The 27,614-nt window shown below is 42.0% G+C and overlaps 1 protein-coding gene across 8 annotated transcripts in view; it reads right to left on the bottom strand.

Moving 5' to 3' along the window:
* Positions 1–267: 267 nt before the first annotated feature.
* CPS1 (carbamoyl-phosphate synthase 1) overlaps positions 268–27,614 on the bottom strand; it is a 116,939-nt gene continuing 89,592 nt past the window's right edge. For 6 of the 8 annotated variants that reach the window (XM_080598999.1, XM_080599001.1, XM_080598997.1 and 3 more), the window contains 13 exons: positions 26,078–26,272; positions 25,459–25,526; positions 23,130–23,205; positions 20,069–20,146; positions 18,968–19,075; positions 17,730–17,819; positions 16,133–16,303; positions 13,427–13,501; positions 10,408–10,506; positions 5,601–5,660; positions 4,545–4,657; positions 3,861–3,990; positions 269–2,619 (listed from right to left, as the gene is read on the bottom strand). In XM_080598999.1, coding sequence (XP_080455125.1) covers positions 2,521–2,619; positions 3,861–3,990; positions 4,545–4,657; positions 5,601–5,660; positions 10,408–10,506; positions 13,427–13,501; positions 16,133–16,303; positions 17,730–17,819; positions 18,968–19,075; positions 20,069–20,146; positions 23,130–23,205; positions 25,459–25,526; positions 26,078–26,272 — 1,362 coding nt within the window. In that variant the 3' untranslated portion in view covers positions 269–2,520. Of the gene's footprint in view, positions 2,620–3,860; positions 3,991–4,544; positions 4,658–5,600; positions 5,661–10,407; positions 10,507–13,426; positions 13,502–16,132; positions 16,304–17,729; positions 17,820–18,967; positions 19,076–20,068; positions 20,147–23,129; positions 23,206–25,458; positions 25,527–26,077; positions 26,273–27,614 lie in introns of all 8 variants that reach the window. The other 2 variants (XM_080598994.1, XM_080598995.1) reach the window with 1 other exon arrangement.

Genomic DNA, 27,614 nt, shown 5'->3' with positions numbered 1-27,614 from the left:
AGGCAGAATCTGTTGAAAGCAGAGATAAGCATGGTAGAAAAGATACTAATTGTAACTTTTTTTTTGCACATCTGCATTGATCCCAACAACTGTAAGTATTTAAAAATTTTCCTATAGTGTCGGCCCCTTTGTTACTGCAAAGAAGAAAAGGATATAGAGAAAAAAATAGCATTCACTGTTGGCACAAGGTAAGCTTGGGGATGACTTCCTGGCTCCTCCTGACCTTTATACGAGGTACAGTTTATCTTACATCAGTTGGGGGAAACAAAAACTTTTTCCTTCAGCAGGGGAAGGAGAAGAGGCACCAAAAGGAGATGTAGGAAAGCACAGCTCAGGATGGTGTATGGGTCTGCTTAAGTGGGGAGCGTAGCAGTGACACCTGCTTTGGAGGAGCAGGGAAGGGACTGGTGTTTAGCACTAGCAGCAAAATGTTAACCCTAATGCATAATTACAGAGTACTCAGCATATATTCAGCCCTGGTGTGTTTCTCTACTAAATTCCACTCTAATTTTATGAGAGTCTGTGGACACCAAAGAAGCTGTGGTTTAAGTACCTGCAGCTGCTGCAATAAATAACGGGACTGTATAGATAGATGTACACGTAGAGCTTTGTCATCAGTGCTTAAAAAACAACAAACCTTTTTATTAAAAAAAATGAAGATTTCGAGAATGAGTGGCTGTGACAATCCAGGGCATTTATTTCATTTTCAGCTCATGAGGAAAGTTACAAAATAGAAAAAAAAGAACAAGAGAATACAGACATTTGAAGATGTCACTTTGTTCAGTACTAGAGGTAAAGACAGGCTGGGAAGATGTGAGATGACAACAGTTGTTAATGGGATTTTTGCCACTGGAAAAAAAAAGTGCAGGATGCATTTAGAGAGTACTGCTTCATTAAGCACCGTTAGTCATTCCTTTCACAGCTGAATGGGTGAACAGTTGATGGCTCTGGCCTCTTCTGGATTGGTGGTTTTGTTTTTTGATTTTGTTTTTGTTTGTTTAATAACATTTCTACTCTAGAAGTGCAAAAGCTTTCCCTATGCACAGGGGACAGGATTGTGTTCATCGCAGAAGTTAGTCCTGACAACAAGCCCACGATCAGAGCACTTGGAACATCAACCAGATCAGGAATAAAGTCTACACCTAGCTCTAAATTTGGTCCTGGCACTCAGCATCAATTGTTCGGGGATCCCCAGGGTACTCAAAGTCATCACAGCCTCTGTCCCTTCCTTTGCACCTTTCGATAACAGCTCTCATCAGATTTAGTAACCTTCCTGAAATGTTTTAGCATTAGTCCAACTTTGAATCTTCTGGCTCCAGGGTATACTGTGCACATACTGCAACATGGGGGAAAAAAGACAAATGTGTGGACCCTAGCTGGTAAGCACTTAGGGGCAGGTACAGTGTCTGCTGCATACATATGTAGGATGAAGCACTGTTGGCCATGGAGCTGCTAAAGCCTTCTGCTGTGCTACCAGTACATGATAATGTGCAACACGTGGCACAGTGGGAGTCTGCTCTGTGGGCAGCATTTTCAGGCATTGCTAGAGCTGAAAAAGCAGCAGAGAAGGCTGAAGTGGAAGTGAAGGGGTCGCTTAGCTGGAAGGGTTAAAGCACTGCAACACTTTCACCTCATTCTGAGAAGATTCAATTTTAATGCCCAGAGTCACAGTACAAAGATGTCTTCGGGGAGTTCCCCACTTTTGAAGCCAGACACAAAGCTGAGAGCTTTTACGATACAGTGATGGCAGCTTGAATTCAGAATGATGAGCTAGAATTTAAAAAATAGTAATAATAACAGCCTGAAGGACTGAGCAAAATGTGGAAGCAATTCCAGCACACACACGTAGCCTCTGTCCCTCATCAGATCTGCAGGCTGCAGAAGAAGATGCTTAGCCAGGGTTAATAAAACAAACAAAAGTAGGTGAGTCATGCCCCTTAGCTACTGCAGGGAATCGTGGGGAATTTGTGTTCCTTTATCTTTAAAGAGCTTCTATCACACCCAACACCCTCAGCAGTTCTGTACCATGACAGGTGTCCATGGTATAAGTTGAGCAGGAGGATTTCTAATCATTATATAAAGTATATATTATATAAAGGAGCTATACAACTTGCTATGGAAGTTTGGGGCCAGGCTACAGCAGTTCAGCATGAGAATAGCTGGGAGTATGGACCCAAAAAAGGTCTTTCTAAGGAACAGGCTTGGTCATCAAAAGAAGGAGCTACTCGCATATAGGAGCATTTGTATCTCCTTCTGTCTCCTCTGCTATGGTGGTGTCCAGATCTACCCATCTAGTAAGTAATATTTGTTCCTAAGTGGAAGTGGAGACAAGACGGTGGAGAGGCTGAGGAGAGGATGGGTTTCCAATGAACAATCAGAAGTATTCACTGGGAATTAGTTTGTGTAAGCTGGAAAGACAAACAGTGCAGATGCTATAAAATGCACGGTTAGGTGGATGATCTGAGATCCCCTCTCCCATGGTGCCAGAAGCAGTAAGATAGCAGGCTGGACATAGCTCTTCTATGCAGCATTTCCATTGTCAAACTGTCTGTAGTGGAAGAGACTCTTGGAGTCCAATTTCCCAGAGTATTTGACAGCTTCAGCAAAAAGCTTTGTCACCTGTCAATACAAAGCAGAGGAGGACTGAGCATTGCAAAGCCTTCTGCAGAAGACTAACAGCAGGCACCACACTTCTACACCCTCACCCGGGAACTGCCCTGTGCAGGTCCACTCCTCTAGTCCATCCATACTGATACCAATTTCAAGGTGGCTTCACATAGCTGTTGGCTCCAGCATGCTGGAGCCCTCCTGCCCATCTGGAGGGATGTAGAGCTGCTGGGCTGCTTTGGCAAGACGGTTCTGTCCCATGAGAGCTGTTGTTCCCCCTACCACCCAAGCCTTTAAGAGAACACAGGGCTGTTCTTCTCAAACTCAAACTCTGTAATCGAAAGTGCTCACCTGCATCAAGCAGGTCTGGTAATAAATTTTGGCTAGAAGCCCTGTCTTGGCTGTCAGTGTGTGTTTTGCTAGGAGGCAGAGGATGGGTCTTCAATTCCCCTTTCCTGCTAATTATGTTTGGCATTATCCTGTCTAGGAACTTAGAGCTTGGCACTCCCTCTGCTCTCCACTCACTCCAATCACAGCAGAAGATTTTGCACAGCTGGACACAAGCTCAAGTCACTGGGTTCTACATCAGTGCCCAGTGAAATCAAGGGGAATTTGGTTGCTGTGTTCAATGAGAGCTAGATGAGGCCCTTTTGTGACAGTTGAAGCCACTTGCAAAGGAAGTCAAGCTACCCTGGCCAGCAGGAGTCCCACTTTCATTTCTAAATATCCCTTCCCCTATCAGTATGTGAATGGGGTTTGTCAGGAGCTACAAACACAGAACGACTTGCAACTGGGGACTACAACAGGACTAAATACACAGGCAGCAATTCCGTTTGGATGGTACTCTGGAACTGGATTGACCCATGGGTCATTCAAGAAAGCTCAACTACATCCTGCTTGAAGCTTTAAGAACCATGAACTAGAAAAACACCCCACTAAAAAATTCTTTCCGTGCATAATTTAAACATGTTGCAGGGAATCCTGTGAAAGAAGTTTGCTCCGAATTGAAAATGATACAGCAACAATTTCAGGTGCATTACAGGACCCAAGATAATTTTTTCCTCTATGTTCAATTTTGAGCAATGTTATTTTGCATAATAACAAAACGAAAATACACTCAATTGTGTTGCCCTGATTTTCTGGCACATTATTATTTATCAGAAATAACGAGGGTCCAAATGTACTGGAACCTAGTGCTTCAAGTGCTTCAAAGCTCTGAAGGCTCCTGTGACTAAGAACAACATGGGAAGTACCTGGAAGTTAGTGAGTAGAGCAATCCCGCTGTCAATAGCCATCCTCCGGATCATGTAATTATCATGGACAAACTTGGTGTTGCTGTTGGGCAGGTTAATCACCAGATCTATTTTCCCATCCCTTATCAGCCTGAAGAAACAATGCACAAGATAGTATCACAGCGTATCTTGCTTAATGAAAATCTGTGATGAATACAAAGGCATGCAAGTAAACAACACTGAAAATTTTCATTCGCATTTGGTTTTTGATGTCAAGTCCTACATCCCAAGAAGGAAGGGTTGAGGCACTAAGCCAGGACTCGAGAATTTGGGCTTTATCTCTGTTCTATTCATTGATACAAAGCAATATTCAGCCTTCACACAGCTCAGAACAACTCTGTTAAAGGTGGGATGGTCTGTTATTACAGGCTACATATCTAGATCCCACATACTTTTGCACTGAAACGTAACATGAAGCAATACATCCATGCTGTATTAAATAGGACTGTTCAACAAGATGTCCGTTAATTAAGCTAAAACCTCCCTGCTGTCCCAATTCCAGGCACAATCAGGTAAAATTTTTGCACTGAATCCTGAAGTCCCGTTAAATCACTATTAGTGATCCCAACAGGACCACAAATTTGCCCCTTGTACTTGGTATCCTGGATGTTAATGCAATTTCAACAAGGTGAGAATCACTCCTACCTCCTGACTGAAGGGAGGCTGGGATGCTGGTTTTCCTGTGATGGCCATGCCACAGGGTTTGCTGGGATACTGTTTGCATTGAGCCAGTCAGAGGTTGCTTCTGTGGCATAAAGCTGTTGAGGGAAAAGAAAAGGTTACCGTGTGCCTCATAATACGGAAACGTTTCATTTAACTCATGTGAGTATGACCCAACGCACAAATCTTGTTGTCAGAGGTGATTTCGGATGGCATTTTTCATCACAAGGGCATCTCTCCACGTAAAGAGACACACACAGAAGAGCATGACTTTCCCAACTTTCTGTTATCTATTGTCTGCTGATGGATGACAGTCAGTGAATAGTAGTAACACATCCAGAAACTGTTAAGTGGCTTAGGAAAACCTAAATCCTTCTGAATTTCAATAGGGCTTACGTTCAACCGCTTATGATTTTTTTTGCCCTTTTTTTTTTTCTTCTGCCTGGCACTAAGTTTTGAAAGGCAAAACTGTAAATCCAGTAGTTACACTAATGCCACTGAGGAAAATAGTGCTTAAATACTTAATACTATAAACCTCTCCCCGGTCTTCTGCGGTCATGTTGTTAACTTTCTAAGTATGTGGATTCAAAATGATGCAATTACAAAAGGGATGTAAACACCTCAAATTTCCTACGTCTGCAGCTTGTGAGTATCACTGAAGATGAAGCACTGTGAAGAATTTCTCTCCATATAACAAGAAAGTTTTTCTTCCTCTTCCTGGCTTTTTTTGTTTGTTTGTTTCTTGGAAAACTTATTTTTTTAGTGTGACACCCTGGCTGCTGGCTGATAGCAGAGCCAGGGTTGTTCTTGCCATGACTTGTGACTTAGGCCTGCTTGTTCAATTTAACGATCATGAAAACTTTTAGTTGGGTGATACCTACTGACTTGACAGATCACTCAGCCAAAAATCCCTGTTGTACTTCGAAAATTTCCTTTTTTTCTGTCTCCAAATAAACTCCAAAGTTCTCCCATTCCTATGGAAGGCTGAGTACGTTTCAAATTTTGAAAACTCTCTAGCTCTAAATAACTGAAACCACCTACCTTGAAGCCCTCCTCACACAGCAGTTCAGCTACACTGAGGAATTTGGGGCGGAAGGACTTCTGAAAAAGGAAAATAATTAGATGAAGTATCAAAGCTAGGATTTAGAAACAGGATTTTGTATACCAACGCGGAGTTCCTCCAGCCTGTGCAGAGACAAGTACCTTTCTGTACTCAGCATGTGTACGCACACATGGCTGAACATGCCTGTCCAGTGCCATTCCAAGAAAACTGTCTGGATCCCAAAGCCCAGAGTCACTCTCAGCTGAGACATGTTTCATTACAACACCAGGGCGTTCCCATATTAATTTCTACTGCAATTACAAAACAGCCCTGTATATGAAATATTAGGGCAATTGTCTTCTCAAATACACAAACCAGAGTCCCTTCTACTCTTAATTAAACATCTTTTCTAACACTGCTCAAACATTTAGCCTTCTATTCTGGCAAACAGCATGAACAGGCATTGGGCTGCCTATGGATGCTCTGTTTGCAGATTCCCATGACGAAGAGCCCATATATACACAAGTTCATTTTTAACTCCCATGGCCACATGGAAAGGGCAAACACAAAACCACTCAGGAGACAGGAACACCCTGTTCCCATGAGGACGCGAATGCCAGGTACTTCAGGCACCCGTGAAAGATTCAGGCCGCACACCTAGATCTAACATCATTTAGAAGAAATAGAGATAAGATGACCTCCTGTAGACACCTGCACGTGAACAAGCCACTTTAGAGCAACTGATGAGCAAACATTTGATCCCAGCATAACTTTTGTCTGGACGTTGAAGGTACAGCAATGAAAAGATCAGAATCAGCACACGCCCTACTCACTGCCAAGCCTGGCTGAACCTCGCTTATAACTTTAGCTTCATCTGGCCATTTTGCAAATCAGATTACTGCAAGCTCCTTTCTCAAGCTACTCATGGCTTAACCTTTATGGCTGAGTGCAACATTTTGAAGGGTGAACTATTTCCTACAAAGAAAAGGAGTCAACAGGGGTTTTTTTGAGCAGTATAGGCTTTGGAAAGAACCTCATTCTGAAGCCATCCTGCTTTCTACACTAACTGGAGAATATAAATATACAGTGCGACAGGGTTGGCAGCTTCCCAGTCAGAGAGAACCGTTCTGCCTTCTGGTCAGGGGGCTGGCTTTCACAACAGTATTATAAACTTATATCAAACATGTACTGAACACTTGTGACACATAAAACAGCCTCTCCATGAAAAGAAATTACAGCTGTCAGCTCGCATCCGAGCAGCCTCAGATTTACAAGCTGACTGAGAGAACTTGTGTAAGAAGCCATTAGTTACTAAAGGTGAAAAGTACAAGCAGATTTATTTAGTGGAAGATATTTATTGCAGAAGAATTGTATTCTTTTTCCATTATAGCAAAAGTTCTGCTACAACCTCTCTCTCATGTTTGCTAGCATGCCTTGCTATTTGTAGAGGGCTACATCCTCAGTTCTTTAAACACCACTATGCCAGTTCTCACTAAGATCAGGCTCAAAATGAAGCCAGCTCATCTTCTGTGCTCATCTTGAATTCTGTATCCAAATCAGCCATGGAGCATACTACGCTTTCCATACTTAAGGAACCAAGGGGGAAGGTTACCTTGAAACAACAGACTCGGAGTGCTGGGATTTAAAAATAAAATACTCCATTAGTGTTTTCCGCATCTCGTGGTCACCACCACAGATGTAAGACAGATGCACTCCCTCCCAGAGATAGCACTGAATAGCCCAATCAGGAAAGAAAATAAAATGAGCTTTTCAACTCCTCTTGCATAAAATATAAATTATTTGATGGCAGACTCAGGGTTTTAGCATCACAGATTTCTCTGAATTGTGAAAAGAAAAGAGGTCAGATTATCATCTCTTACAAACTGGCAGCAATTCTTTCGTCTAACAAGAAAGCCATGCCCCATTTAACCTGGGAGGGCACAAGGCTTCTAAAATTCTGGGGAACCTTGATGTTTGCAATGCAAGGCAGCGCTCACAACTGAGGAACAATCCAGGGGGCTTGTGGTCCAGGCTGGCTGCCGTTCCACCTGGTGCTGGCCAGCAGATGTGAAGGAGTGCTTGCCCGCTTGATCTTGAGGATGACTGCTTTGTTAGCAATAGTTTGGAGTGGCTACTGAAATAGGATTACCACTGGAATTGCAAACTGTGAGTACATCAACATGGAAAGCTCTCAGCAAGGCTGGGTACACTACCTGAGTTCACTACTCTTGATCTGCAAAATACCCTAGACCAGAACATTTGCAAGGAAGCTAAGATTTTCCTCTCTACTATTATTAACTGCATCTATGTGACTTTTGTCCTCGCTTAGGCAGCTGCCTCCCACCCCTACATAATTAATACTGAGGACAAAAATGCGCACTACACTGAATAACTTCAGTATGTTGAACCAGACACTTCTGAGGGAAGCAGAATTTACCACTATTTGGCTTCTTATTTCTCTTCCTGCAAGACCTAATAATCCAGCCTAAAAAACAGAGAAAGTAGCTAATTATAAAGCAATGAAGTCTCCAAAAGGGGAGTTTTGACCTGACCATCCACAGCAGAGGAAATAATAGCACCTGCAGCTTGAAAGCCAGGGTCTCCACCTCATCAGCCCTCAGAGCTATGCAGTTTTAAATATTGAGCAGTCATGGAGACTGGTGTCCTGGTATCTGCCCTTCTGAACCTGTATTTCCCTTCTGAGGACGCACTGCCACCTTTGCAGTTTGAAGCATATGACCTCGTGTTTGGGATTAAAACAAGAACCAGGCTGCTGGCGGTCTCTGCCCAACCTGTGCCTCCTGTCTGTGCAGCGAGGGGCTTCTGTTTTCTCCAGCCTTTACTGAGGGAAGACCACTCACAGCTTACGCATCGGGTTCAGGTCAGGATGTCAACCTTCCCTTCTTACAAGGTTTAATTTCTCCTCTCTGTCTGCAGAGCTGGCAGATTTTCAAGCAGACCACTGAAAAGCAGGTAGGCGACAAACTCCAGAGTGGTACAGCAATAGCTGCTTCTCAGCACTGCCTTTACACTTCTTGTTTCAGAGTTTAATTATGTAAGAAATATGCCGAGATGGAAAGAGACATTTCATCAATTGATCTGTTGTTTTTCAGACTCTTTCCCAAGAAAATGAACTGTAAACCATTCATTACAAAAGACAGAATCTTGTTATTTTTAAAAGGTTTGTGGGCTTGAGCTTTTGGGGTTGATTTTTTTATTACTTTTTCCTTAAGACCTTTGTACAAAGAACATTTGGCTCAGTTTAAGAGACACTGACACCGAAGCTACATAAATGCTTTCCACAGCTAAAATTACTCTCTGCTGCCTGTTCCCTTTTAGCTGTTATCAGGAAAATAAGCTTAAATTTTAGACACTGGGCTCTTCCTTCTCCTGGTTTTTTTTTTTTTTTTTTTTTTTTTTTTTTTAGTACTGCAGTGATTAGATATACATGTATCAACTACCCAGAGTCTCATACTGAAGTTTTAAAGCAGGTAGCAAGCAAAGACTTTTTTGCTAATTTGATGTAACTTAGAGCAACAGCTTCAATCTGTGTGTCTTTTTTTTTTTTTTTTTAAGGACTAAGTGGTGATCTGTGTTAGCAGAAGTCACGTTCCTTCCTGGCCACTTTTCACACACATCCCTTACATCCCCTGCTGGAACAGATAGCCCAACACATTTTTCACACCCCCATTGTCTGACAGGAGTATTCATGGGCTCTACTTTTTTGTTTATTGGCTTTATGCAATCATGGCATAAAATTATTACCAGCACAACAGGGATATGGCAGGAGGCATTCAGTCGTCTTTAAGCAGCCCAAGAATGTTATAGTTACAGAGGAAATGTTTGATTTCTTTTTTTTTGAGTAACACACAGACACCTCAAAGTTTATAAGTCTATCTACCCCCAGCATCCCCTACCATTGGTAACTATGCCTCGATAAGGATTTAACCCTTTTTGCTTTTCTCCCTGGCCACCTTTCCATCCTGAAATGCATATCCTTTTTATTGACACAACACTATGAAGAGAACGGGGCTGTTCCTAAAGCTAACCTATCAGGAACTCACTCAAGTAAAGGTTCTCTGCAGAAGCCATTGCATTGGAGGACGTTCCTGAAATTACACTGTTTTAACTTGTTGTCACGTATAGCAACTGTGAGGGATGTAGACAGCAAGAGATGAAACCCTAGACTCCAAGGTCTGCTCTGATATGGAGTCACTGGACCTGTAGGGTATATATCCAAGATGTGGTCCCAATATTTCTATCGTGACTCCAATGAGGAGAGGAATGCAACAGTGCCATACCTGGTGGAGGTATGGTGGCTTGACAGTGTTATAGCCACATAATACCCTAGCAGCAGCATGTTTTTCGCACTGCTGGATGACATTACAGCTCTGCCTGGAATTAAATCTGCCATTTATGGGGAAAACTTAGCAGGTCCAGCTTTGTGATATGGAAACGGTGCGCTGACAGGAAGCGGTTTCAATTGGTTTCAATGAATGGATCATCTTTATGCATTATTCCCTTCAGAAAGGTGGCTTCTAATTTTCCAAAGCCTCTGCTTACAGTGATCTGAGGGTCCTGCCCTCAGCAAACCCTTGCACCTCTCAGCAGAAACCACCAGGAGCCAGAGGAAAAAACACTGGGCTAGCCCCAGTAAAGATCTCCCTATTGTGTTTGTTCCTCTGTCTCAATGTACTTCCAGACAGATTGCAGAGGAACACATTCACAGACGTGTGAATGAAAACAAGACAACAATTACTCAGTTCCTCTGTCAGTCCTTCCTCAACTTTGGTTTTTAGCAGTTACCTGGATTCCGATCAAAATTCCTTTCTTAGGAAACGTAAACCCAGTGGCAAGCATAGCTTTCTGGAAGGCAGAGTACACATCCTCCCCGAAGCATGCAACCTAGGAAAAGGCACAAAGAAGAAGGCATGAGTGGAGAAAAAATAAATACAAAAACAACCCAAGAACAGTGCTTTAAAAAACAACAAGATGAAAATATTTAAATACGCTCTTTTGACTTCTTCAGGCAGAATAAGACTGCTTTTGCACAGAGTCTGCAGGCATGGGAAAAAATAAATCAGAAAATCATTGCAGACAAATCTCAATTTTAATGAAGCAATAACGAAGGAATAGACAACACTTTAGTTTCAAACGGCACACCAAGGAGTAACAGCAATTGATTTTGCTGAGTTATGTGAATGCTGCACACAGCTTCTGCTCCAGTGTTTGTAAGTGCATTAAAAATGCTTAACGTTATATAATGCTTAAATACCAGTGAGTGTTCTGCATGCAGGCGTGCCTCTGTGTGTGGACACAGCAAACTCCAATAAAACTGCACGTGTGCCGTCATGCACTCCTGGAAGTTTCTTGTGAAGATAAGCCACAATAAATAAAAATGTTTTTCCATTAGAATTTCACAAACTCATGAAATACAAGCAAAATGCCAGTACATACTGAAGAAAATAACAAAAAGAAATGTCCCAATTCATAAGATTTTTTTTTTTTTAACAAGTAAAAACCTGATAAATCATTAAAAGTCATTTAGCAGTTCTCCATCACTCAGAACTGCCTTTGGAGCTCAGTTGCTTACAGACCATCAGATGATAATGATTTCTGCAAGAACTGAACTGTGTTCCTTACCCAAATCTGGAATTCTGATGACAGAAAGAGGTTTTTTGAAAGTTTAGGAAAAGAAAACAGCCCTTGCCTTTTCTGGCCAACTCCACACTTGTTGAAAAACAGGCAGAAGCAGAAAGCATCACAGCTTTTTCTCTTTGAAATAACAAATCTACACACATATACAGATGAGATAAAGAGGCTGATTGAGAATTGCTCTCCCATTTTCCTCTTATGGTCCTTCCCATCACAGAGTGAGCCTTCACATTCATGGTCTCACTGTTACCATGGTGAGCAAAAACCAGAACGTCACGTACAAAGAACAAATGGTGATTTGCCAGATCTTCTGAAGTGGAAAAAAAAATATATACAAACAAAAATCCCACAAGGGAAGGGAGGGAAAAAAATCACGACAACTTGTTTCTCAGCTTCTCTCTAAAAACTCACCCTTGAGTGTTCAGTATGTTCTCCTGTGCTGATTTCCTGAGGGGTTATGCATCTCCTAGACTTTCTAGATGGTGGAGAGTCCTACCCTATACGCTTGGGCCAGGGGCTTTCACCCAGGAGAGGATTACCTAATATTACAGGGGGACCAAAACACCCACAAAACTTGAAGGGACCCCCAGGACTGTGTCTGCTACTGTTATAGGAACCGAGACTTCCAGTAAAACACATCTCTCCCAGGTAGACGTGACAAATTCAAGCCCAAATCAAGCCGTTTGTTAAAAATGTCTTTGAGGAATAATTGAGCATTTTACCCAAGGAGAGTTATTATCCTTACTTCACGCATAAGAAAGACCTTCATAACTGTCACATTTTACGGCATTTGTGAATATGGATCTTTCCAACTCATAAAAGTTAATAATCCCTCCCTTATGACCAAGGTAATCTCTGACTCCACATAAAGCACAGAAGGATAATTCTTGCCCTTAGTTACATTTTTATTCCTTCTTTTGGGGGTGGATGGGGGCAAATGTTTTCTGTGTAGTCATTATTGTTCTGAAAATAAGGAAGTCACTTGGCTCTTTTCTGCCCATTAACTACATTGAAAGGAAATCTTCCGCAATACTGATTTCCCACACGTTAAAAAGAGCAAAATAAAGTAATTCTGGAGAGATGTAGGAGACCTAAGGCTGTTCTAACCATCTACTTGGGTCTAATAATGTTTCATACTAAAAGGGTAAGTCTTTTCTAACAAAAACAGCTCATGGAGACATACCCAAGCTCATGTCAAATGAAGCTGCCCAGGCTCTGCTACCTGCCTAGCTATGGCAGAGAAGACCTAATGTAATAGCTTCATGATCTAATCACTTCCCAAGTGGGCTTTCCAGAGAAAAATCTGTTATTGCAACTCTTCTCAAGAAGTAACTGAGCAAGCAAGTTTAGAGGTATCTTGGATATGTCTGCAGAAGCTCTTGGTAGATCAGGAAGAACTCAAAAAACCCTCTTTGTTCCATGTGAGCTAGTATCTCTTCAAAAGGTGTATACAGAAACATGTACCTCTTGAAGGGTAAGGGCTCCCATCAGTGCCGAGCCCATGCAGGAAGAGGAACAGCTCTGTGCCTTTACAGCGTGCTATTTGCATGCCAGACACGTTTCAGAAGCACCTCACAGCCCTGCTGCAGAAAGAGCGGGTAAAGCAGCCCCGTCTCCCCCTCGTCCTGCTGACAGCCAACACTGCAACCATTGCATTTTATTTGTTCTTTCTCACCTTTTGCGCCTTGGGACATGTCTTGATGGTTACCAGGCAACAACAAAAATATCCCCACATGTAGTTGTTGCCTTTAAGTAACCAGCACGTTCCAAGACGAAAGGCTTGTGACCTGGAATCTTGATATTGCTATTCTGGTATGTGCCAAGGGGGGGGCTCGAAAGCTGAACATGCTTGTCTGTCAGGAAGCAGGTGATTAATAAGATGGACTGATGCACTGAGAACCTCCCAGAACCCGACAGCTCTCAGACAAACTCATTCCAGGCTGTCACACCAACCAGGTCCAAGTCAGGGAGTCAACATGCAGGTAAAGAGGGACATCCAGTGGCTGAATCAATCGGGTTTTCCAGAACAATGTGTTTTTACAGATAAGAAAGATGTTTTCAATTTTCCAAAGAAGCTACAGATGCCATTGTGATTCAGGCAGCAATAAGATCACTTTCAAAGATTCATGTTTACAGACAACTTGTTAAAAAAAAATAATCTAAAAGATACCTCCCCAGTAGAGGCCATTTCACATCGCAGAACAGGGTCTGCATCTCTCAGTCGGGTCCAGGAAAACATCGGGGCCTGGTAAGAGAAAGAGGGTGGGCGTGAGAAGGGGATGAACCATATTTAATGCATCAGTGCAAAAAAAAAAAAAAACAGCTACATTTTAAGCGACAGAAAGAGACAGACATGAATTAATCCAAAAGAAGCGCTGGTCAAGGCTGATAAGCAAAGGAGTACTTGGCAAAGGAGCTTCCCCAGCATCTCGATGGACTGGAACAAATAAATACCTATTTCACCAATAAATCTTCCTCTTAACTATTGCAATCTTGCTCTCTCGCTCACATCCTGACAGCAGATTTCTAATCTGTGATAACCGACTATCATTTTTAAGACACATTTTGAAACAGGAAGTGTGTGAAGTGTTTAATTCATGAAACAAGAAGAGATACTATCTGAAGCAAGTAAGTTTTTCTGAGAAAACATTTCTCCGGCAGAAATTTTCATCCACAGGATCAAACCATTCCACAGGAACACACTCTTTTGGTGGAAAGTAGCTGAATCTTGGCAAACAATTTTCACATCTTTTTATTCTCTCCTCCAAAAAACACGTATCACTACTTCTTTGACCTTTCATAAGGATATGTTATAACTCCTGGTTATCTTCATGATTATTCTGAGGATATAGGACACTGCAGTCTTTGTTAGCCTCTGAGATCTCATCTAACTTGACTATGAAACAAACAAAAAACAAAACAAAACAAAACAACTCCCTCATAAAAAGCCAATGACCACATGTTGCAGATATTCCAAAACAACTTTCTGCTAGCAAATAACTTCCTATAGGGCTTCTCTATCTTAAACTACTACGGGTATTTACATTAGGACAACATCCTTAATGCTTAGAAAAAATTCTGCTTTTAAATCCAGAGACACAATTCTGTGCTTGGAAGTCTCTGAGGCAATGCTGCAGACAAGACAGATGCTGTTTCACAACACCTAACAATGACCAACTAAAATGTGACAGCAGAATTTCTCTGAGGAAGGTTTGTCGATAAACGTCACCTGTCTTGGTGAATTTTAGACCAGTTTTGTTTCTCTTGTAAGAGAAGATTTTTACAGTAGCCAATTCTACAGTCTTAAGCTAAGCTCTGACAGTCAAGGTGGATCATTTTTAATGCATATTTTGCCTTGAAAGGGAACAATCAAGAAAAGCCTTCCAACCAGTTCCCTAAACTTTTGTCTGCCACAAGCATGAACGTGAATCAGCAGGAACAGACTCTGGTACTGCAAATAAATCTTATTTAAAAACTTAGTCAGTGATGCTCTACCCAGGATTTAAACTTAGGCAGGCTGTACTTGTGTCACTCTGAAAGCAAACATGGCATAACAGTATTTCAGTCACTAAAGCTAAAATGGTGGGAGTTCAAATTCACAAAGGAGCAGCTACATCGAGAAAGAAACCGGTTTCATATTCTCTTTTCAGAGCACTTAAGAACTGCTGGAGAAACAAAATCCCATTTCCATGCAAATATTCCTAGCAATAAAACCATTAGAGGACAAAAAATATGACGCTCAAATAACAAGAACCAGGTTTAACAGGAATATTTTTCAAAGTTTAGCGTTTCCAAAGGCATTATCAGTTTTTTTAAATCTGACAAATCCATACAAAACACCAGCAGTACAAAAGCCTTTGTAGTGAAGTTTTCAAGAACATAGCTGGGTTTTCCATTCTGTAGCCCACACTCCCAGGAGAGACCAAACTCTTGACTGGTTAGCTAACAACAGCACAGGAGCCCTAAGCCTAAATAATTGAAATCTATAGAAACGAGACTCAATAAAAAAATCTCAGATTAGAATTTCAGAAAAATACTCATCTGTGGCTTCAAAATAAAATGTAAAACTACTTCCAGGCTAACTGACTTGCCAATAACCTGAGATGGCTTGGGTCATGCATGCGGCTTGTATTTTAACAGGTCTGAAGATTTTATTAGCAGAAAGATGTTAGCTATTTTCTGTTTCCTCAGTTTTCACTTACTATGGGAACCATTAAAGCTGGAAAGTGTCTGTATGAACAATTTTCATTATCAATCATGTTTTCTGCACTGCTGTTCTAGATTTTTATGATTAGGTACTTCAATTAATTTTTTTTCTTCCACCAAGCTTTCAAAAACATCTAAAGTACACTTTGGTATCTTGGGTGCCGTATAAGCTCAGTAATTAAGAAGAGGGAAAACTTGGCCCCACTGAAAGCAAAAGATCCAATACTTTCACCCCCTTTAACTAATTGGTCATACATATAAGGGAGATTCTGTGTATCCAACAGCCCACACCCCAAATCTTGAACGTAAAATCTAGGGGTACTCAAAACATAAATTTGTGCATGTCCAAACATATTTCAGACAGCATTACAAAAAAGCCTGAACTTCAGTATTCAATCCCACAAGTACGTATTTTTCAGGCAGTTTAGAAACATAATTGAGTGGGTTCAAAGTAAGAAATAAAAGGAGATTGATTTTGTTAATAAGCACTGGAAATTTTTCCTTTGATGTCTCTAAAATTCCCAATGTACGTTGTAACAGAAACTGGAAAGGGTCAATTTGGCTCTTGGCTAATGAGTAAATTGTTCTCCAGGCATTAAAATACTATAACCTATTAATGTGATAAGTGCTGACACTGTTTTGTTCTTTTGTGTGCTTTTTGAAACCATACCTTAATCCCAATGTATTTGGAGGGAATAATGGGCTGCTCCAGCGTGGGGAGGGTTGACTCATTAACCTCTTTTCCAATCATCACTTTCGTGGCCACATCGATGAAATCCACACCCAGAGTCTTGGATACAAAAGGGAAGGAGCGTGAAGCCCGCAAGTTGCACTCTATCACCTGATGGGATTATAAAGGAGAAATACCAGGGTCAGGCACTGTGCAGTGAAAAAACAGATTACTTCATGTTTCTGGAAATCAGTCCTTACTCCTCTTGGCAGAGATGCTCTTCAGATTGCCAAATAAGAGGCACAGAAATGGTGTTTGGTATTACAGACACCAATGAGGAATGGGAAGTGGACAGTCTGAGACAGAAGGACTCCAGGGTTCCGCAGCTGAGTTTCAGCTCTGTTGTCTGAAAATTAGACCCCAGATTAATTTAGAAATCACTCTGGAAATTGTGTTGTACCTACCCTAAATTAGTGCACAAGAAGCAAGGGAATTTATGCACCTGTATTAGGTACAAGCTTTAGAAGCCCACCTTCTTTTTCGATGGTAATGTTACTTCCCAAATGCCCAGGTTACCACTCGTTACTGACTTTCCTCATCTACGTTTGGGAGTCATTGAGTGACCCAAGCAAGAAACAGAAGTTCTGCACCCTGCTGAGAAGCACGCCACGGAGTTCATTAGCAAGAGAGAAATTGCTGTAAGTTAGAATGAAGGGGTAATGAACCAGGGCAAGACTAGGTAAGCCAGGACAGGAGGAAAAAGAGGGGTTATCCAGAGAAAAGGCAAACACCACTGAGGGACAGCAAGGAAGGAAAGCCTCCATTCTGTCCCTCTGTGGATTTTCTTCTGTTTCATAGTTATTCAGGAAGGTGAAGAACAGTTAAGAACATTCTTCTCAACTACTAGCCCAAACAAAATCTTTCACCAGTACTCTTCTATACCATGGCAGAATTTCTTTCCATTCACTGCTTCCTCAGTCAAACTGTTCGCATTCCTCTGACCTTCCTCCATTAGCCACAGAAAGCTAGCTGTTACCCATAAAGGGTCAGACATCTGCCGTACTGCTCTTACTGATAGCTACTAAGACCTTACTACATAGGAAACTATCTTAACAGCTTATATTAAAGGCTTAAACACGGAAATTGTCTGTCTTTCTTTCCAGTGACATGGAAGACTTATCTTAACAATCAAAACATATAAAGATCAGAGAGGATAACAGAGCTGAAAGCAATGATATGCTGTTTATAGGATGAGGCACAGGTCTCAGTGCTGTCCATCACATTAAACACTGATGATTTGTGGAAGGACAAAAGCCTACAGTGAAATGAAGCTATTGCTGACAGACAGTGCAACCAGACTAACTTCGCTCTCAGTGGCAGCACTGCACAGGCATGGAAGGATGTTCTCTCCCAGCCAGGCAGGGAGAACTGTGTGTCACAGGGATGACACAGGTAAGCCACACACAATCAGACAAGGCAGGTTAGAAACCCACAGCTGGGACTGCCACAGAGCTTCCGTGACAGGGACTACAGAAACCATGCACCGAGCTATCCAGAGCAGAGTCTGATTTCCTTCGACAGTCACAAGAGCTCTTACCATCACATCATTGCCTCGCACCAAGAACTGAATGTTGAACGGACCAGAAATGGCAAATGCATTTGCAATCTTCTTTGTAGCAGCTTTTACCTACAAAAAACAGTATGTGTGTGGTTATTATATATGAAATAAAATCCTACAAAGCAGCCACACGTCAATAAATGACCTCACGTGTATTTCTTTAAATCCCATCTCTCTGCTATAGCATAGCTTTTCACTATACCCTCATTTTGGCAAGAGCATTATCTTTCAGAAGCAAACAGTGTCAAATCTGTCTGATAATCCAGAGCCTGGGGCTCCATTTGAGGGCAGAAGTAAAAACACAGCTTCATGTGCATGTGAGAAGGGGAGAGAAAGACAGAATAAAAGCCTGTCCTGTCTGTTGTAATTCCTACATTGCACACTGGAGCCTGTATAACTCTCTTTGCGAAATAATGAATAATGATGTTTTGCCATTCGAGATTAACCACTTGCTATTATAGGCATCCCAAGAGTCTTCCACCAACAAGCCTGTCCCATCACAGATAAGTGGAACGTGTGTCAGCAGAAATACTCTGGAACAAATTGGGAGAAAACGCTATGGCCATATTTTCCAAGTTGTCAAGAAATCACACCATTTCAGTACAAGTGTTTGAATAGCTTGGCTCCAGAAGATGGCTATTTTCGGAAGCAAGGCCTTGAATATTTTCATAAATAGAGTTCGAACACAGGCAGGATGACGTCACGGAGGACTGCACATTTTGTTTCGAAAATGCATGTTGACAGCTAACTCTGTATTACTAGGTTTATTCTTCAAAGAGGAACAAGTCAAAATTAGGTGAGGTTCATTCATTCCAAAATCCCTTCCAGAAAAGGCAGGCAGCTATAAACTCATGCATCTGACCTAATCACTTAAAGACTAGGAGAAGTGGACCACAGCATACTCATCAATTAGACACTCCTCCACTGCTATGAAAGTTTGTCCTAAAAAGGATGAAAAAAAAATATCTAAAAGCATGTACCTCTACCCCTAAATTTAACGGGGTACAATTCAGATGATCAGTACAGTGCAGTATGTACAGTAGAGCCATTCACAGGGTACACCCTAAAATCATACATTCGCAGAAATCATATTGACATTTAAAAAGCATTGTTGATTTGATTTCTCCTGAATTCCTCTTTTAAGTTCTCCCAAGCAAGGAGAAAGGTGATTCAAACTCTTATTTTCCTTTTCTTTTCAGTGCAAGAGCAAAACCTACCTTCTCCAAGGCTCCCTGGCTAATAGTCTGTGTGGGTAACATGAGAGTGGCATCTCCAGAGTGAACGCCTGCATCCTCCACATGCTCTGAAACAGCATGTGAGATAACCTGCACACAATAATGACACAGTAATTAGTCCCCTCACCCACTCTCATGAACTGTGCCCCGAAGTCCAAACCCTCTGCTGTGTACAGAGCGGCAGTCTCCTGAATAGAGCTCTATCCAAAAGTCAAAAGAGATGGGTCAAATATGGAATCTCCCAAGATTTTGGGAAGAACAGGCCTACAGCAGACACAGGGCATAAGAAAAAGAGGATCGTGTTAGTGTCTTTCATACTGTGGTTAAGCAAACTGAAAATGATAGAAGCTACCACAGTCTGGAGATCCTATGACCCCCTCTAACACTGCTGACTCAGAAGGCAAGGCCTCATTAGGCTTTAAACCAGCTTTTTAAGTTCTCCTTGCCACAAACACAAACAAGTTGTCATTCCCCATCATTTGTAAACATTTGCTTACTCTTTCATGGGGTTTTAATTGTGGAGAAAAACCAAGCAGGGGAAACTCAGGCCCTAAGGTTTTAAGCTAAATGACTTGCATCAAGGTGCACTACCTTGATATCCAAAAAAGACAATAATCTTGTCTGTTGGTTAAAAATGAATATTGAAAACAGTATTTCTATTAAATGACAAGTTTGTGAGCTTTTTTTTGGGGAGAACTGTATTTGATTAGTAACGACATGCAAGGCGAAGCTGTAGTAATAAAACTGTGGTAATACTGTAAAACATGCTGACAATTCTGATACAAGTCATTTGCGAAGCCAGTGATTTGTGAATCCAATAGAAGTTATATCCTAAAGGATTCAGGCATGTGGTTAAGCAATGTTTAAAACAATTATTTAGGTGTATACAATAAGGTAGGCTGAGCTTTTCAAGCATAATGTTTTTGGACCTCAGAGGAATTCATCTTTTCTTGTTTCTCTTCTCTTCTAGGCTCAAATCCATGGCTGTATAAAATAAATCATTAAAACCCACATATTTTTGCAAATTGTTGATCTTTTTTTAAAAAAAAAAGTTTATTATTAATGAAAAGCAAAAGTTCTTACTCTTCCTGCCTTGGCTACAGCATCCATTTCCACCTCACGGGCATCTTCAATAAATTTAGTGAGTACCACAGGGTGATCCTGTCATGACGACAAACCAAAAGAAGCAAGCTTTTAGTTGAGAGTATTTGTGGATCATCCAAGTGCTCACTATTCATCACTGCAAAACCTTTGGAAGCAGAATCCCACAAGGCCAATCTATTAATATCCTTATTTCCAAAGATCAGCGATCTTTGCCAAGGAAATAATAGGGGGAAAGTTGGCATAATTTCCCCAAAGCCACTGAAGCACTCCATAAAGTGTCACCATGACCGTGAATATTTGGGGAAAAATGCAAAGAGCTTTTAGGTGAGACCATGATAGAAGGAAGATAGTGGAACACTTGCATGGATCCAGGGGCCTCTGATCTTGTCTCCCAAAGATGTTCCTTACTTCTAAGATCTTCAGTTTGTCTGCGAGCCTCAAGGGCACCTCACTTGCCTTTTGTTAATTCAGGTTGACTAAAATATGTGACTTAACTATCTATTCCTTTCTCATTTATCTGCCCGGTTTCTTATGTCTCCCAGGGAGAAGTTGCCACTAATTATAGCTGGCCAGGAATGACCCGTCCTTGAGTTTCAACATGTTCCCTGGTATACACAGTTTTCCTTCCTCTTCCTTCTGCCTGTCTCTGGGATGCGAGCACACAATTCTCCATTGCTTTCTTCTCCCAGGCACTCACTCCAGCAGATGGTTAAAAATCTAATCCACATTCTTCCAGGCCAGCTTTATGTCTCAACATTTTATCTGTCCCATCCACTATTAACTGTCTGTTATTTATTAGAGAATAAAATGGAATAAATGACAGCTTATGCATGCTCAAAAGGCTCCTCTTGAAAAAATATAAAGCAACTTCAAAAGTTACAAGACACAATTCCTTACATTTATCAGTGCAAGGGTAAATTCACAGGCAAGGACAATGCCACAGCCTAGGTTGTTTCATAAATTTAGTGGCCTGTGTCGTGTAACTTTCTGTCTTGCTGCAGTTTTTCACCAGGAGATTTTATATGTGCACACAACCTTGTCTATTCCAGTCTGTCTCAACTCTTGCAAGAAGTTTGGACCGTTATTGACAACATATATAGTGAGACAACATATATAGTGAGACAACATATATAGTGAGACAACACCATCACTGCAAAGTGGCTAAAACAACACATTGCAGGTCAGGCACTTTATCTGGAGATGCTTTGTTGGGTGGAACAAAAATAGATAAGGCTTTGTAACTAGAAAGATGAACTCTGTGTCTCACACACAGATGCTCACATTCAGTTCTATGCTCACAGGTAATTCAGTGGAACCAGTCACGGCCTATAAAGCCTTGACAAAGTTAAAAAACCTCCTTAATTTAGAAGCAGAATACAGTACTTTTGTTCTGTTGTGCTTTTTGCCTGCTTAGCTTCTACTATACTAAGGCTGTTGTCAGTACAAATATACTGCACAAAGAAGGAAGTCTTCCCTTTGCAGTCTGACTACACTAGCAAAGATTTAGCATGTAAATCTAGCATACTTTTCTGCAGGATCAAGGCCAGAGTACCCAAAACCTCACGGTGTGGCCACGAAGCACAGCTGGTTGTGTTTGCAGCAAGCATTGATGCCTTATTTGTGCAGCAGGACCGGCCATCTCAAGGACCCCATGCAAACACCCACTCTTTTCCCCAGGAAAATGCTCCCACAGCTCCTCTCCTTCAGCTCCCCATGGGGCCTCCTGTGCCAGGGCTCAGACCTCTCAGCAAGGACGAGCATCATTGCCCAATTAAAGTTTATCAAGCTGTGACAAGTTAAGCTGACCAAGGGTTACTTTCCTGGGCACTACCATCATAAAGATGCCCACAGAAAGTGTTCTGTCCCACTGAGCACTGCTGTCTGCTTTGTTTCTGTGAGCGCATGGGGAAATACAAATGAAGTACAGAGAGAAGCTCAGTGTTTTGGGTGGCTGAGCATCGCTGAAAATCTGTTTTCCACCACTGTTTGCAAATGAAACTGAGTGGTCTTCTTTCTTCCACATTAACCTACCCTTCAGGATATTACTACTTTGCAAGGTCTCTCCATTTGACTAGCTCTTTTCTTACCAAAAGGTTAAACTTCCATCATTTGCCTCATACATTTAAAAATCACATTTTTTTTTTTTAATTCTTGCTCAAACTTAAGAAATCCACCACCTAAGAAATCCTCTGAGTAAGCAGCAATGTGTCTGCTTCCTCAGCCAGTTGTGTTTTCAGAGAGCTCCTCTAACTACTTAACTCCAAGATTCCCCATGAGAGCAGTGTTTATGGCATTACAGCACTTTTCTGAACAGGGATCATTCCAAAAAACACAAAAATAAAAAATGCGGGAGAGGTTGGGGGGAACAAGAAAACAGGCCAAAAGGCCAAGACAAACTCTGAGGCTGTTGAAAGGTCAGACTCCAAATTCTGTATATTGTTCATTCGAGCTCAATCATTTCACTTTTTCCTCCTCCCACACTCTCAGCTCTCCAAACATCCCTTACACACTAACACTGATAGCAAGGATAGAAAAAAAAAAGTCAGCTTTGAGCTGTTTTACTATGTTTTGAAGCACTCAGGTCTTTGGGAAATTGCTCAGATTTTTTCTTTTCTAAATTTCAGTGTTCTAGACCAAAACCTTCCCCTTGCTGGAAAAAAAAAGACACTAAAAAAGCCAAAATAACTTTTAAAAACATTTAAAACTGACACCTTTCATCTTCTGCTTTACATACTCTGCAGATCAGTAATCCCACTGGATTAACAGTAAGCAAGCACCAGTCTGCTTCTGTACCAAAGGAAACTCAGTACGTGATTTGGAGAGCTAAATGCCATAGCAAAAGCTTGCAAAGGTTCCTGCATTCAAGATCCACCCTTTGGGGAATGAACAGAGGGGTCAAACTTGAATTTCCCTGGCTCCTCCCCAGGCAAGGAAGAGAGTTGGGAAAAAGCAACACAGAAACAGAAGGAAAGCACAGCACGGGTGGAACAAACACAGCAAACACAAAAAGCAAAAGCAGTGGCAGGGCAAATACCAGTACCTGAGAGACTCTTGTGGCTTCTGCCAAGAACTTCTTCATTTCATCTTCGGTGAATACTACATTCATTGCAGACCCACTGTAAGAATGACACATAGAAAAAAAAAAAAAAAAAAGGTAAACCAAAACCAGATCATCCTCCCTCATGATGATAAGGGAGACATTACAGCATTAGACACCCCAGCACAACCACCTTTATGTGACAGGCTAGCTGAGCAAGACCCTGGCTTAAGGTACCTGCTCCTTCTACTCTGGACTGAAAGAAAGGCAGAGCTGGTACCTCACGAACCTCCACCAGCCTTCCAGAGATGACAGGTGACCTCCAGAACCATAATAAAAAATCACGCAATGAACTGGAGCTGTGCAGCCTTAGCACTGCTGGGAAATCCCCTTTCTGACCCAAGCTTTTGAAGCTCCCCCTAAGCTGGAGAAGGTGGCTAGTCAACCACATATCCCCGCTCAAGACCCAGCCTCCTTCACCATATCGTGCGGCTTAGCTGTGAGCTCATGACAAAACAGACTCTTTGCCTACTGTCAGCCTGATTGCTCTTCACTGGCCAGGCCACTGGTGATGGTTGTGACAATACAAATGCAGGTGACAACGGGCTGCTCTTTGCTGGCTGTCTTCTTAGACTATAGGGGAGGGGCACAGCAGATACAGATACAGTGTCTGAAAGCTACTTTGAAATGTAGCTCTCTGTAGTATCAGACAGGGATTTGGCAGAACATAGATTGACAGTAGTTCAGTCCCTTTGAAAGGCAGGATCTTTTAAAATTTATTTCTTAAGATCTAACATTGCTCACTTCTACTACTGCCACTCAGCTTCCCCTTTGCTTTGGTGGGTAAGCCCACAGAGGCTGTGGGGAAAAGTGAAGGAAGGACCTATCCCATGAAATCAGGCCCTTGAACCTAAGATAAATAGCCACAAGTACCTACATGCTTATACTTTATTGGAGTACAACTTCAGCTGATGTAGATCAATAGAGTTCAATTAAATCCAGGGACCTATGTCAGCCGCACCACTGAGGATGTGAACGGGTGCACACGGTACATAAATGGTGGGGAAATGCATTTAGTTTTCAAAGGCAACTGGCAAATATTAAAGGCCATATCTGTACAAAGGATGAAGAAGCCTAGCTGTGGACCTGCTGCTGTTCTGCAAATAGAGGCCAGACTATATGCTGTGCAAGGGCTTTTCACTTTATATTTCTTCAAGTTTGACATTCTGCAGTTTCATCTCCCTGAAATTCCCCTAACCTTGAAATGCTCAAAATACGTTGGAAATACTGCGTTAAGAAATACTTACATAGAAAGGGGCTATGCTTAATTTGATACAAATGGAAACAATAGGCTAAAAGGAGTGTGCCCTAAAAATCTAGAAAGTGACATCAGGAGCACTTTCTAAGTTGTCCTCCTGATCAGAGTACTGGCTTTTAACTTTGCTTTGCAACTCCACTGCAAGCTTCAGAAACTGAATAGAAAAGTCACAATCAGCAGTCTTCTAAGAGATATTTTCTTGAGGTTGAACATATACGAAATGCTTCTTTTTTCCCCTGTTTTAAATGAAAAGATTTTTTTTGCTCCCCTGAAAATGAATATTGTGTCTCCTCATTTTGATATGTTTCTTTTCATATGAAAAGGATCCTGTCTCCAATTTATTTGCACTTGTAAATTGTGCCCGGCAAACTGCCTCTTTGTGCCTAGTCAGCTATGAAGAAACTCCTCACAGAGAAGAGTGATCATTCAAAACCTGTGTGAGCACTGATGTAACTTCTTCAAAAAGTCTAGCTGTCGGAAACGTGCAGTTCTGTACAATGTCTATTTAAAGAAAAACAGCTGCCACAGTGTAGGGACATAAAACATGCCTGTAAGCAGAGAAGCTTGGCAAATAAGAAGCTGAATTCAAAAGACATGCTGTCATTTTCTGATAACAGATGTCAACCCCAATAAATGGCCTCAGCACACTGCCTTCTGTTTTTCCTGGTGGCAAACAATCTTCTGGCTTAATTGTACAGCTAGGCTCAGGAACCTTAAGGAGCATCCCAGATGGCTCATGTTTTTGGTCTTCAGACATGAAGAAGGCAGTTCAGCTAAACAGATATTCTTAGGATTGTGTTCTGCCTTTGATCTGTGCCTGATGGACATAAGGGAACCACTGGCTCCCTTTACTGGTACAGGCAGTCTTTCCACCTGTTAAGACTGGCAGCTCTATGCTGCATGTACCTAGCACAGTGTATTCCAAGTTCCCTAAAACAATTCTCTCCCTTGACTCAAAAAGGCTTTTTTACTTCATACCCCCCAGCTTGATGAGCTCTGATGTTTGAGCCTTACCTCAGAACATAGGAAGGCCTCAGCAAACATGGGTAACTCACAGAGCCTGCAAATTCAACTGCATCTCTCTAAAGACAGGGAGGGAAAACATGCTGTGAACAAGAACATATTTTGAAGTCATTCCATAGTATCACTCTAGCTGCATTTGCACTTGAAATAAAGAAAGATGTAGGGGACTACAGGCTGGGCTGAACAGAATACACAGCTTCTCTGTTCCAGAGTTGTCCTCTTCAGAACCTCCCTGTCCATAGAGCTTCACTGGGAAAAAAAAAAAAAAAAGGTGCTGACATGTCTCTAGTCCTTTGCCATCTCCATGTAATAGAGTAGTTTTCAAGGCCAGCAGAATAAACCAGAGTAGCCTGACAGTGGCAACATTTGCTGGTTATATATCCCATGATGTGTGAGGATAATATGAAGACACTTCCCTTCCAGTTCCCATTCCACTCCCGTACCTGAGCTACAGCATCATTTTGCAAGGATCAAAAAGTTCTTTAACATGGATAGTAAAAAAATGTCAAATATCTTCAGAATCTTGAAACATATCAGTAAGTTGGTCCCTCCAGCAGATGCCCACAACACCTAGGCACTTTATCGTTTCCCAGATCATTTCCCAACTTACCAGAGTGCTAACTGCCTTCCAGGGAGCCTGGGCCACACGCAGCTCATCCAGAACAGCTGAGAAAACAGAGCGATCTTCTGCCCGGTCAATCTGCAAAGGATTCGTGCCAAGAATCTTCACTCCACTCTGGTACAGTGGCACTGCCAAGTTATTGGGAATCTGCCCACCTACAGAAATAATGCAACCACTGCATCCCTGTTGGCAGACAGAAAGAAGCACAGTCACGTCCAAGTTAGCTTAACATTAAAAACTGTTATAATTAGGGACCCAGCGTATAGATTATTCATTTTTAGATTGTTATGAGTAAAGGCAGATGATAACTTTTCTGATCCAGAGGTACCCAGATTGCAAAGTCTGATTCAGAGCGTAGCCTCTCTAAAAACACACTATCCTCCTTGATGTCATCAACAGGCAGCAGCAACTTGAGGTCAAATTCCCCAGGAAACCAAAGGAGTCTGCAGTGTTTACATCCCTTTTGATATCAAACCAAGATTCTATCATTTCTGCCAGAACCACAGACTACTACCTTATTTTCATGTCATGTCTGGGGTCTTCTGCTTTCCCAGTGAGGATAAGCACAGAGCTGACACATGCTCTCTCACTTTGCAGAGGAAAGGAGCCATGCTACAAGAATATCACAGCCTGCAAGAAAACTCACAGCTCTGCTCACTGGGGGCAAGTCTCCCTCCCTTCCTCCTGCATGTGTGGACATGGAGACCTTCACTTCAGCCAAGTCCTGCTGCGGCCACTGGACACCATAGCATGACCACACGGGATGTTTTAGGTCCTCTTCTCTCATAGACCAGCTCTTCAGAGAAAGCAGCCTCTCCCATGGCCAGGGACTGCCAGAGCAGCAGACGTTCACAAAAATTCTTTTGTACTAGGGTTGCAAGGCAGTAACCTCCAGCAGAGGGCCAACAGAAACCAACTGGAAGACTTCTTTTTCCCCTCCCATGCCAAGAGCATTATTTGCTAAGCAAACACCCTCCCCTGGCCCCAGAAGGCAAGCTTTAGGGAGCCCTCACTGCTGACCCCTTGCTGTCCTGCACAGAGCAGGGCCTAGCTCACCAGAGCCCAACCCACCAGGCAGCCCGTGGTGGTGAGTCAGGATACATTCAGCTCTTTATTTTAATTTGTCTTCATTATTTGTGCCTAGCTCTTCGTTGCTGGTAGCACACTCCACAGTAACAAATATTTCAGCCGAACTCTCACACATGCTCATTGCCATGCAGCTTGGTTGCAAGCACTTAAATTCTGGAAACAGATGAGTCAGGACAGGTGACACAGCATCCTCCAGCCTCAAAGGCATGTTTTGTGTTTGTGGCTGGGTAACCACAACATTTTAAGCAAGGAAATAATAAACGTCAAATAACGAGGAGACAGCTGAGCTTCCTCGTAAACGTACATCCTCCTTCAGGTGCAAATATGGCTTTTTTTTTGCTCTTTTCCTTACATAAACCCCTGAAGGCTTTCAAGTACAGTAGAGTTTGGTGGGGAAATTTTCAGCGGTAAAAATAACAGGCTTTGGAGAACCTGC

The sequence above is a fragment of the Anser brachyrhynchus genome (genome assembly GCF_964034855.1).
Source record: "Anser brachyrhynchus genome assembly, chromosome: 7".
Lineage (NCBI taxonomy): Eukaryota > Metazoa > Chordata > Aves > Anseriformes > Anatidae > Anser > Anser brachyrhynchus.
Note: the sequence above shows the minus strand (reverse complement) of the source record. Positions and strands in the feature narration are given on the sequence as shown.